The sequence below is a fragment of the Pipistrellus hanaki genome (genome assembly GCF_964339955.1).
Source record: "Pipistrellus hanaki genome assembly, chromosome: 14".
In the NCBI taxonomy this organism is placed as follows: Eukaryota; Metazoa; Chordata; class Mammalia; order Chiroptera; family Vespertilionidae; genus Pipistrellus; species Pipistrellus hanaki.
This window is the reverse complement of record NC_140516.1, coordinates 30828081-30841413: the sequence shown is the minus strand read 5'-3', so window position 1 is coordinate 30841413 and position 13333 is coordinate 30828081. Positions and strand designations below refer to the sequence as shown.

The 13333-nt window shown below is 38.1% G+C and overlaps 1 protein-coding gene across 1 annotated transcript in view; it reads right to left on the bottom strand.

The window, feature by feature from the left end:
- LOC311632652 (uncharacterized protein) overlaps positions 1 to 13333 on the bottom strand; it is a gene marked incomplete at its 5' end in the record, with an annotated part of 42901 nt that overhangs the window by 17208 nt on the left and 12360 nt on the right. The window contains 3 exon segments of the mRNA XM_084904374.1: positions 4759 to 4885; positions 9260 to 9486; positions 13006 to 13077. Of these exon segments, the coding sequence (XP_084760500.1) occupies positions 4759 to 4885; positions 9260 to 9486; positions 13006 to 13077 (426 nt within the window).

The window sequence follows — 13333 nt, the reverse complement described above, 5'->3', positions numbered from 1 at the left end:
GAGGTCACCCTTGAGGAGTGAGGGATCCCAGCTCCACACTAGACCTCTTCAGCCCAGGATTCCAGAGGCAGGAAGAGAAGTCCCCAAAGCTTATGGCTGTAAAAACCAGCTGGGAATGAGACTGAAGGAGACAGAAGGCCCCTGGAGTCCCAGGCAGTTCCTATTAAAGGACCAAGGCACAGACTTACTCAGAATCCCTCCCTCTGAGCTCCAGGGTTGGGGAAGAGACTTGAAAGGGACATATGGGGAGCAACTGAATTGTCTGGGATCAAGGTGAAAGCTGGGGTCAGCTTCCTGCCAGAAAAAAGTGCTGGCAGAGGCCATTGTTCCTTTTCTGAGACACACCCACAGAGCCAACAGATGAATACCACATTTAAGTTTCCATCAATCTGGTTCACACTGTTTGCCCAGCCCTGGGGATTCCCTGAGACCTTTACCCACCCAACTTGTAGGCTTAAGCAAACTGTTTGCAATGGTTTTTCCATATGAATGGTCTCTCTTGCCTCATGCTTTGGACTTGCCTAAAATCTCCCAAACAAGTAGTTTCTGGCCTCGGTGTCCTCTCTACCTTTGCAAAGTGGACCAGGCCCGACACTAACCGAAGTTGGCTTTGATTTGCTTTTCCTGGGAACCTCCCAGCCCAGCAAAAGTAGCAGCCATCTGCATATCACTCTGTAGCTTGTACCAGATGGCCCCAGACAGAGAAGAGGCAGGGGCTGACCTTACACCTCCCAGAGAGCCCCAGTGTCAGTCCACCCAATGGATAGCTTCAGATGATACCAGATTACAACCCTACCATCTCCATGAGTGACACACTCAAGGGACAGACTCGGCAAGCACCAAAGCCCCACTGAAGTGAATCCTGATCTGTATGGTTAGCTTCTGCACAGCAGCTCCTCTGCTGTCATTGCAGCAGGTCCTGGGAGTCAATCTCTCTCAGTGCTGCAAAAAGCAATCAAGGCTCAACTACAACAGGACAGTGCATATAGCCCACAGAGGAGTGAACCTGGAGTGCTGTGCTTATGTGAATGGGAAGGCTGTGCCATGGACCCTATAGGACATCTACTACCCAAGGTCACTCTATCAGGACCGAGAGATGTAGCAGCTCTACCTAATACACAGAAACAAACATAGGGAAGCAGCCAAAATGCAGAGACAAAGAAAAAGAACCTAAATGAAAGAATAGGAGAAATCTCCAGAAAAAAAATAACTAAATGAAATGAAGGCACTAACTGAAATGAAGAAAATTTACAGGGTATTGACAGTAGAGTAAGTGAAGTGGAAAATCAAATCAGCAATTGGGAATATAAGCAAGCAAAAACACCCATTAGAACAGAAAAATGAAAAATGATTCCCCCCAAAAATGAAGATAGTATAGGAAGCTTCTAGGACAACTTCAAGTGTTTCAATATTGGCATCATAGAGATGCTGGATGAAAGGAGAAGAAAGAAAGCAAAAATATATTTGAAAAATAATGACAGAAAACTTTCCTAATGTGGTGAAGGAAATAGACATAAAAACCCAGGAGGTTCTGAGAGTCCAAAACAAGATGAACCCAAAAAGGCCCACATCAGGACTCATCATAAAGTCCCAAAGGTTTAAAACAAAGAGAAATCTTAAAAGCAGCAAGAGAAAAGCAGTTATCTACGAGGGAATTCCCATCAGACTGTCAGCTGATTTCTCAACAGAAACTTCGCAGGCCAGAAGGGAGTGGCAAGAAATATTCTAAGTGATGAAAAGCAAGAACCTACAACCAAAAGTGTCATTTAGAATCAAAGGACAGATAAAGAGCTTCCCAGACACAAAAAGAAAAGCTAAAGGAGTTATATGAACCAGTATTACATGAAATGTTAAAGACTTTCTTGAAGAAGCAGAAGAAGAAGAAGAAGAAGAAGAAGAAGAAGAAGAAGAAGAAGAAGAAGAAGAAGAAGAAGAAGGACATATGAGCAATAACATGGCAATAAATATATATCTATCAATAATTGAAAGTAAAAAACAAAATAAATGAACAGGTAGAACAAAATAGACTCAGATACAGAGAACATTTTAACAGTTGCCAGATAGGATTGGGGAGATGGGTGAAAAGCTAATTTTTCTTCAGAGATTTTTCTTTTTTTATTCTTTTCTTTGTCTTTTCTTCTTTTCTTTTCTTCTTTTCCTTTTCTAATAATCCTCACCCGAGGACATTTTTTTCCATTGATTTTTAGAGAGAGTGGAAGAGAGAGGGAAAGACAGGAAGAAATATCAATGTGAGAGAAACACATTGATTGGCTGCCTCCTGCATATGCCTTTACCAGGGCCTGGTCATCATAAAGGAATGTTAAAATGTTGTGGAGTTAAGGCTCTAGAAATTTTTATATTTGGTTTCTAATTTGTTTAGATAGATTTCTTTACCCCAGCTTATAAAAATATATCCTTTATTTTCTTAAATTTTCCATTTAGAACTCCAGACCATTTAAAATTTAGTTTTTGGCATGGGTAGATATTGCATCTGGGTTATTTTTTCTAAGCGGTTATTTAGTGTTGCCAGTATCACTTATTATATAGTCTTTTCTGATTCCACTGCTATGAATGCTATCTTTCCTCTTGCATCTTATGTTACAAAATTCTGAAGCCCATGAGAGCTTACATGATTTTTCTTGAGCGTGCTTCTCCCAGGGAACTTCTGGCATTTTTGATTGTCACCACTAAGGAGTGCTACTGAACTCTAGTGGTAGAAGCCAGGGATGCTGCTAAACATCCTACATACAATACATAGTACAGACTCCCTCCAAAAGAATTTACTGGCCCAAAATATCAATAATGCTGAAGTTGAGAAATCTTGGCCTAGAGTCATCACAGTATATGAATATATGTCTGAAAAACAAATGCTCCTTAGAAAAGGTATATGAACCATGTGTTTTTTTTAAAGTCAGTATTGAAAATTATTGAGTTTTTGTTAACTGTTGATAAATGCTTCAAAATATTGTAAAACTGGAAACATATATTTCGTATATGAGCTTGCCATCATTGATTTAGTAGCTGTCTGTTTTCCAGGTGAGAAAAATGTGACTCATTGTCATTTCGATGAGATGCCCCCTGTTCTCCACACATGCAATCTTTTATTCTCATCAGCTGCAGAACACATTCATCCACTGGGCAGCAAATGCATAGCCTAACTGTATTTTTTTCTTTTCATAGCACTGACTTTAATAAGAACAGGTAGTGATGAAGGTTTCCACCTTGACTTTACCTCTCATATTTAAGAAAAACAGACTGAGAATCATCTGACTGGTGATGCTGATTTCGGTTCACAGCCTGAACATCTGAGGCAGAGTCTCCAGGTTTGGGGCCCAGGACGTTGTATTTTTATCAGGTGAACCACATGGATCTAAGGAAGAGCGGGCGTTAGGGGCTGCTGTGTGCTGCTCTCAGACATCCTGCCTGCAGGGAGAGAAGCTCTGATCCCTGCGAAGCAAATTGCTCCATCTCCTTCCTCAGAGAGGAATTTGGTCCCAGACAGTGAAATAAAACTGTTTTTTGTTTGTTTGTTTGTTTTGTTATTTAGTTTCCCCTGTACCCACCAGCATAAAAAATGTAGTAAAATGATGATTTATAATAACGACAACCTCTATGAGGCTTTAAAATTGTGTAAGGAGAAACTACGGATTGAAGAGACAAACATGACTCATTTCTAATTGCTAATGATGGTTTGTGTCAGCTCAGTTTTCTTTCATCTCAAAGTGGACTTAAACATGCGCTTTGTTTTATTAAGTTTCATAAAAACGGGCTACATTTAACAAACAAATATAGCAAAGCCTAGAGAATAAGATCACATGGATTTGGTCTGATTGATGCCAAATGCCATGAATGCTCCTCATGGAGGCATTTTGCAAATACTCTGATAAATAGAATGTTCCATGGTTTATTGAGCTGTTTAGCATCCAGGTCACTCAATCCAGAGATAACAGAGGCACGAGAACAGCAGTAAAGGGCCTGAACTTCCATAATTGCTTCAATGGCAGCAAAATAATTTTCCTAAGTACCCTTCATAGTTTAGAAAGCAAAATGGTTATTTTGGAGTCGTTCTATCTTGGCACTCCCAGTGTTTCAGCTTTCCATAGCTTCATTATAGTTATCATCAAAATAGTTTCACAAAGGATGTGCCAAAAAAGAAAGAAAATTTGAAGTGAATTGATAAAATAAAATATTTGCAAATCACGAAGGAAGATATTTGTGATGAAAGAAATAGTGCTCCCCCCCAAAAAAAAAAAAAAATCAAAGAACTAGTTAGACATAGTTCCTACTGGAGTGCATTTTGATAAAAGAAAGGGAGGAGCAGAAATCAGAGTGTCTGTCTCTGAGGCCCCTCTTGACCCTAGGGAATTAGTGATATCTGTAAGCAGTCCATCTGTCCTCTGGGTGATGTGAAACATGGCTGGAAATGGGATGGTGGCTAAAGGAAGGGTTTGTTTCCATGTGCACATTACCCAAAAAGGGAGATTAGAACAGCAAAGTTGCCTCTGTCTCCAAATAGCCTTGGATTGAGTATTGACTCTCAACTCCTTCTGAAGCCTAACTGGTTCAAGGTTTCTGGAGCAAGGGGTCTGGGCTAGTGATTGCAGGCTTAGGGCAATTTGAGAAATAGTATTAGGAAAAGGAGAGTCTTAGCATTTTTTCCAACCTGTTGTAAACCAGCAGAATAAGTAATATAAATATTAAACTTAAAATGGTCTTAGATTTAAGTGTAATTTTTTTTTTTTTTTTTTTTTTTTTTACCTGACTGTCTGAAATGCCTATAATCTTGCTCTGGATGCAGCAGGGCAAGGTCTCAAACTGTTCCAAAATGTTCTCACAAGCTCGATAGAAATGCATAGGGTCACCCCAGACCCACGCATGCTGAAGGCTTGCAGTGAGTATAAATTTATGCAGATAAATAAACTTATAGCAATCAGAAGTAGGATTAATTTATCCAGGAAGGTAGATAAGTAATTTAGGAGCTAATTAAGTCAGTTCCTTTGTTCCCAAACATCTTTCTTTCCCTAATTATGAAAGTATTTTTTTTTTTTTGCATTAGGCCTGAAGCTCCAGTAATAAAAAATAAGAAATTGGTTAATGAAGTATGCAAGTGACATTGAAAGAGCACCAGAGTAAGAGTCAGGGCCTGGGGTCCTTTGGTAGCAACTTGTATGACTTGTTGCTAAAGGATGGTCAACTTTCCCATCCAGGCTTTGGAATTTCTCAAATTCAGTTGGAACTAGATGGATAGTTTTCAAACAGTATTCTGTGGAAACCTGGTTTATTCAGAAGGATTTAAGGCTCCTGCCAATGTATGGATTAAATTTTGTTTTCAAATGAAATTTCGCCTATTTAACTATGCTTCACATGTAATCTCAAATGTATGTTATATGTCAAATTTCACATCAGTGACTATATCCATTAACTTGTGCTAGAACCTTAGAGTAAAACTTCCTTTGCTATCTTGTATAATTGAACAGAACTGAAATTGTTCAAAAACAATTATGACTTCAAATGCTTTTCTGTGTAGATTTTATCATATCATAGAGACAAAAATATAGAGAGAGCACTACTGTGTAAGCCAAGACTGATAGAAACAGAGTACTATGGCTTATAATCATTTCTAAGTCTGGGAATCACCAAAGTATCTTTACAATGGACGAAGGTTATAAATTTGGATGTTATATGATATATACATACTAGCTATCTACTACTGATTTATCTTATCTTTTTGTAGTCTTATGTAATTTATTTTGGAAAATATTTTTTTTTTGCTTCTAAAAATGCTTTTAAATCACTAGGCAAGATGGTTTCTAATATCTCTCTCTCTCTGACATCATATCTGGGTCTCTTTAAAACATTAGAAAATATCTACTTAAGTTGTTACCCTTTAAGATTTTGAATTTGATGAACATAATAGAGACATGGCTGGAGTTTACTTTAGCTCTGGAGCACTTCAGGGGAGAGTCAGGCTTGGGTGGATTCAATTTAGGGTTTAGGGACAGAGAGCAGCAAAAAGCAACAAAAGTGCTTATGAAGGGAGAGGGGAGCTAAACCATGGGAGGGGGTCACCAAAGACATGAAAGGGATGAGACTAGAATTTCCCTGGCTAGTAGGGTGCAGAAGTGCATGGTTTTTCAACTCTGATTTGGGAAGTGATCAAATTTATCAGAGGATAGCATATTGAGGCTAATAAAGACCTGGCAGGTAAGCTGGTTTATTTTACAGATAAAACAGGCAAAATACGAATTAAAAAAGACCTATGCACCCCTATGTTCACCATAACATTATTTACAATGGCCAAGATACGGAAGCAACCTAAGTGTCCATTGATTGATGAGTGGATGAAAAAGCTGTGGTATGTATTCAATGGAATAATACTTAGTCATAAAAAATGAAATCTTGCCATTTACAACATGGATGAAACTACAGGGTATAATGCTGAGTGAAATAAGTCAGACAGAGAAAGACAAATAACATATGATTTCACTTACATGTGAATCTAAAAAAGAAAATAAATGAACAAGCAAAAGAGAAGCAAATTATAAGTATAAAGAATAATTTTATGGTTGTTAGATGGGAGGGGGTTGGGGATGGGTGAAAAAGGGGAATGATCGAGAATCACAAATTGGTAGTCACAGAGTAGTCATGGGGATATAAAGTACAACATAGGGAATACAGTCAATAATATTCTAATAACTATGTATGGTGTCAGATGGGGACTATACTTATCTGGGTGATCATTTTGTAAGTCATATAAATGTCTAATGACTATGTTGTACACCTGAAACTAATATAAACTGGTCTGTCAATGGTAATAAAAAGAAAAAAAAAGACCCAGAAGAAAGAAACAACTTGCCCAAATGTTTCAGGTCAATTTCAGGATGATGAGAACAAACAGGGTCAGTGAGGAATGAAAAGAAAATAGGGAGGCCCTTCTATCACCTCATTAGTTTTCAGAGGACAGCTTAGCAAGAACCACTGTCCCCCTTTACCAGGTGTCCCGGTTAATGCAGATTTTTTTCAATAAATGGAGTGACACATATGTTGATATGTATGCGATTTGATATGTATGCTATTTTGTTGTATTGCTCCCTCAGATTACCACTTGTTCCTATTGATGGCATACACACTTTCTGAGTAGCACTTCAAAACTCTCTGATGAAAAATTTGGCAATATGAATAAAAAATAAATATAAATTTAGAAACTTATTTCTCGGAGCCATCCGTGGTGAACAAAAGGACTCGAGTGAAAAATTGGAAATGACAGAAAGAGCCATGTGAAGTGGTTTGATAAATTCTAGTTCATTCTTACAACAGAGCACTATTCTCTCATTATAAATATATTCACTCAATACAAATCTAGACATTGGTGGTAGACAATGCAACAGTATTCATAATATATTTTAATGGGGAAAGTGAAGATTACTAAATAGCATTTATTGAATATTTTAAAGTTATAAACGGACATAAACAGAAATGGACCAGAGATAAATCTATTAAAATATTAACCAAGTAGTTTCCTTTTAGCGGATATTCCTTTTAGATAATGCTCATCATTTTCTTTGTCAGTTTCTCTATTTTCTAAATTGAACAGAAACAAAATAAATCTTTTTCAATGTAAGAAAATATTCTCAAGCCTATTTTAATTTGAAGGAAAGGCACTGAAATTTAAGAGCAGAAAGAACCATAGCTATGACCTACCTCAGCACAGAGTCCATTGGTGGAAGGAGGGCTGATTCAGGAATGGTGTCTCAGCTTGGATGCCACAGTATAAAGGGAGGTCAAGGTAGAGGAGGAAGCAGGACACTGACCACACAGAGCTTCCCCTATAATCATCCATCATCTTAGCAACCAGCTACACTGCCTCGGGCCTAAACCCTTCTGCAGTTGCCTTAGTCTATGGATTTACCATTTTCCATGATGACCTTGTGAGTTTGTTGGCCAGTATTACCCCAAGTGTAGGCGATGCACCACAGGGGCTATGAAATATTTTAGCCGATACACAAGTATGGTATTAAATAGCATTGAAACATACAGTATGAGAGTTAATCCCTGTATTAGTTTGTTATGGCTGCTATAACAAATTATCAGAAACTTAGTGGCTTAAAAATATAAGTTTATTCTCTTACAGTTTTGAAGATCAGAAATCTAAGATAAAGGTGTAGGGCTGCATTCTTTATGGAAACTTCTGGGAGAATCCGTTTCCTCCCCTTTTCCAGATTCTAGAGGCGGCCTGCATTCCTTGAGTCAGTGCATCACTCCAGCTTCTTGTGGTTTCATTGTCATATTTTCTGACTTTGACCTTCCTGCCTCCCTCTTGGCGGGGGGGGACCCCTGTAATTACTTTGAGCCACTTCTCACCTCAAGTTTCTTAACTACCATAACTTAGTCACATCTGCAAAGTCTCTTTTGTCATATAAAGGTTAGGGTTTGTTTCTTGAATTATGACATGGACATCTTTGAGGAGCCATGATACATTCCACCAAAGACTCACTGTCAAATTTCTTTTAGCCTGAGCGCAAGGAGAAAGTCGAACTCTGGTTTATGTCTTTGTTTCTAGCACTTGCCAATCTCCCTATCAAATCAAGAGAACACCTTTAACAAAAAGAAGGCAGTTCTAAAACTCAGGGGCCTTGACTAGTCATGGCATCTAGGAATTTTATTATCAATTATCTGCTATTCATTGTTACAGTTTATATTTACCTTCAAGTTGGGGTAAATAGCACCTTTTCTTGCCATTTATAGTAGCTCCAAAAATGTTTTTTTTAAAATATATATAAATAAACAAATTGAGTTTGAGACTTGTAAATAATCAGTATCGTAGGTGGCATGCAGACATGGCACAGGTGAGTGAGGAATGTGAATGACTACAGTTTGGGAGAATACCAACCTACTTACATTAGGGAAGAATGGGGAAGTTTAGGGATCATTCTGCTCCATGCTTAGCACTACATGAGGCTTGCCTTGAGAAATTTTCCTTTCTGTCTCTTGATTGGTTCTGCATGTGGGTGAATCAGCAAGACAGGGAGAAAGATCTTCCTCCTTATTCATGAAGAATGCAAATCACCAGTGGAAAATCTGTGGGATACCATTGATTGAGGGGTGTTTTCCTTGAGACTCCTTGACCAGGGAACATTTAGCAACATCAACAATGTGGAGGATGTTGGAGTAGACCTCACTGTTGATTATTCTTTTCCCCAAAGCCTCCTGAAGTTGAAAGCAAGCTTTCACGGAAAAGTGGGTGTATTGTAGTCAGGACCATGTCTTCATCAAGTCTAGGATTGTACTGTACACCCGTGCAGGAGCATCAAGGCCCCAGATGAAATCAACGTGGTTCCAATCTGGCAAAAACTGGAAGTACTGGAGATTCCTGATTTGGGGGAGTATCCTGGCCACATCCTTGATTGTTATAAGGACATCATTTCCACCAACCCAAATAGCAGTAGGCACTGTCATGGCAGTCAAGTCATACACTGGGGGATGACTCTATGGGGGAGAAAGAAAGGTCATTCATGAGAGGAAGCTCCTCACAGAAACAACTGAATTCAAATAAGTAGAGACGCTACCAAATCAATATCTACCAAGTCCATTGTTCACTGAGGGAAATAGGAAGGAAATATGCAATGTTTCTTATCTTCAGGAGTTTGAAGAAACAAGGCAAGAAAACCAAACATTTGTATGCAAAATAGCGTATGTTATATGTTATAACACACTATGAAGACAATCAAAGTGAAGACAAAGAAGTTATTTCCAGTTGGAGGCTTCATATACAAAGAAGTCATTTGACCGATAGGAAGGAGAGTGGGAGGGCTTCCTAGGAGTCAGGAAGAGCCTGTATGCCATGGTCAGGAATGGCAAGCTGGCCAGTGTATACCCAGAGAAGAAAATATTTGAAAGAACATTGTAGGATATAAGATTGGAGACAGTCTAAATACCAGGCTAGGGTATTTGGATATGTTTCACAAGTTTTGGGGACAAAGCAGGTTCATTTCTCAGAGCTCTGCTGCATGATCATGAGTTTGTGAAATGATTTGAAGAAAGGATAGTTCCTGAAAAAAAATCTAGTCAAGCAATATGGATGGTCCACAGAAGGAGATAGTTAAAGTTCTGGAGATGGCTAAATTCTCCAAGGAAGAGAGATACTAGTACAGAGAATCTTGTTAAGATCTTATTAGAATAATAGTTAAGAATCTTAGGGAAATGCTGACAGTTGGACAGTGGTGGGAAACAGAGAGTGGCCAGTGCAGAGGACAAAGAGAGCAAACAAAAAGGGAAAGAAAAAATCAGAGACCATTGCATCACAAAGTTCAAGTTAGGAGAGTAAGTTGCAAGGAAACTATAGTGACTGTTTGTTTTTCATGAGGTATAGGAGCTCCTTTAAGAAAATAAAAGGAGTAAGAGTGAAGAAGGGATGAAAAGAGGTGAGGATCAAGGGCACATGCAAGTGAACTTGGAAAATAAGAGGGTCTTCATTTTCTGAGAGAAAAGAAGACTAGAATCAAGGGGACAGAGACATTTTCAGGTGGTCAGAGGGAGGTTAAGAAATTGTATTCATGCAACAAATAAATATCGAGGGCCCCATAAACGCCAGGTACTCTGCTAGATGAGAAAACATTGGTGAACGAAAGAGAAGGTAATCCCTACCCTCAGGAGGCTTGCATGGGTTAATCCTCTTATTCTCGAAAAAGCATAGAGTAGGCACAGAGACTGTGCTGGAAACTTAAGAAGAGGGCAAACTGACGAAATTAAAATGTAATAAAAATTGATTTCAAATTGAAAAGGAATTTTTGGACTGGAACCTGGATTCTTTGTCCACGAGAATCAAAGAATGAATCCATGAACAGAAAGTGGTATAGCAAAGGTGGAGATTTATTAAAGAACAAGTACAGACTCCCACATGGGGTGAGAGGAAGAGTCCCACAGAATGGACTCCCAAGTAGAGAGGGGGAAAGGGTCCCACTGAGTTCCTTTTCCCTATGGCTCATAAAGGCTGCAGATCCTGGTGCCTTGGAATCCCCTCTGATTTGCCACTATTCTCCTAGACTGATTACTATACTAACCCCTGGGCTCAAAGGTTGAATCTCACAAGGGACATGTGAAGGACCCCCCCCCCCCACCACCACCACCACCACCACCATTCCTTTCTTCTTCTGCTTCTGGATGAAGGGCTTCCTTCTCCTTATTTTATAAATATAGCCCTTTTGCTGTTCCCAGCTCCCTCATTCTATGGAAATGTACCTGTTGCAGCTTTTCAGCTGTCCTATTCTCTGGAAATATACCTTCCGCTGCTCTGCAGCCCTGTGCTTCCTCCATGGTCCCCTTCGGTCCCAAAATTTCTACAATTTCCTAAACCTGTCCTATTTACCCTTAAAACTCTTGTTTCAAAATGATCTAAAATCACACACAAATAAAAGAGGATCAGCCTGGATAAATTATAAGGACATTTACACTATTGCATACTTATCATGCAGTATATTCAATCTTAAAATTTCATTTGCTGATTTTACCTTAATAAAACTGGGGCGGGGGGGGGGAAGAACTTGGTTATAATGGTCTTTAACTGCGATATATTTTGTTCCATTTTCTTTTAAAAGTAAATAATATAACCTGGCTGGCATGACTCAGTGGTTGAACCTAAAAACCAGGAGGTCATGGTTAGATTCCCGAACAGGGCACATGCCCAGGTTGTAGGCCTGATCCCCAGTGGGGTGCATGCAAGAGGCAGCCAATCAATGATTCTCTCTCATAACTGATGTTTCTATCTCTCTTCCTCTCTGAAATCAATAAAAATAGATATTTAAAAAGTAAACAATATATAACCTGCTTAATAAAAATAATGGATGATAGCAGAAGTATGTAAAATCTAAAATAGAGCCTCCTTTACTCCATCATGTCCATTTACTTCACCCTTTTTTTCCTCCCCTCTCTGAAGATAATAACTTTAACATTTGTTAGGTAGGTTTTTTAAAAAAAATCTGACCCTTTTCTAAGCATTTGTGAATACACATAGTTTGAGTAGTAGGAGAAAAGTTTTTGGGTAATGGAAATGTTCTATAGTATCTTGATTGTGTTGTAATTACACAAATGAATATATTTGTCAAAGTTCATTGAATTATACTTGTACAATCAATGAATTTTACTGTATGTAAATAGCACCATAATCAAACAGATAAAAATAATAAAAATGTGCATAGCTCTTACAGTTATCTTAAAAGCTAGAAGAATTATTTCTCTAGCAATTCAATATATTATTGAGAAATAACTGGTCTGATTGACTGTTCTGATGCTTAGAAACAACCTAATTAATGTGGGTTTGCACTAAGAATGGCTTTAAATATAGGAGTCTTGGAAAACATGGGAAATTTTTAATTTAATGGGTTTAGTTCAAACAGAAGCCCAGCCAATGACTTTGAGAAAAGAAATGATGGCAACAACATTGGTTAAAGCACAGGAGGACCAAAGGAATCTTTGTAAAGTTAAAAGGAGAAAATGCCTTAAGACAAGTCTTCATGGTGGATAATACTTTTTTAATGTTCATGTTGTATCCAATTCTTGCTGTTAGTATCAAGAATGTGTATTCATTTACTCTGTAAATTTGTGTAGATTTTTGTAAAAACAATTTTCACTTTTATGCAACCATTAAGATTATGTTAAAAAAATACTTCAGTAACATTGGTTATGTATTGCTATAACCATAAATAAAAGAAATACTAAAAGTTGTATAAAAGCAGTGATGCTGAGAAGACTGGAATGAATGCAACAAAATATTGATATATCTAGTTATCTCTGGGTGGAGGGATTATACATTATTTAATTCCCTTAGAATATGCTTCTTTTTTCCCTAGATTTTTCACAATGAATACATATTACAATCACAAAACTTTCAAAAAGTTCTATCTATCCATGTGAATATCACCAATTGTCAGGCAGGATTCTTCTCACTTTCAAAATTTATTTTTACAATGTCTCAAAACCACCCTTCTAGGGGCATTCTGAATAACTCACCTGATTGTAGTGACGCATGTTCTCAGCTTCACTTCCCCAGTCATAAGCTCTGAATTCATCAGATCTGTAAAGCTGAAATAAATGTGTGGGGTTTTTTAGTAATATAATATTCAGAATAAGAAACATTAATGTTAACAGCAAATCTTAGGAAAACATTGCACACTGGAAAGAAAATAAGGCTTCTAGATCAGTAGAAAGATGGAAATACATTTTTACTATGAAAAGTGAGAGAGAGAGAGAGAGAGAGAGAGAGAGAGAGAGAGAGAGAAGAGAGATCGATCTCCTATGGTTTGTAGGATAAGCTAATGGAAAACCAAAACTCACTAGG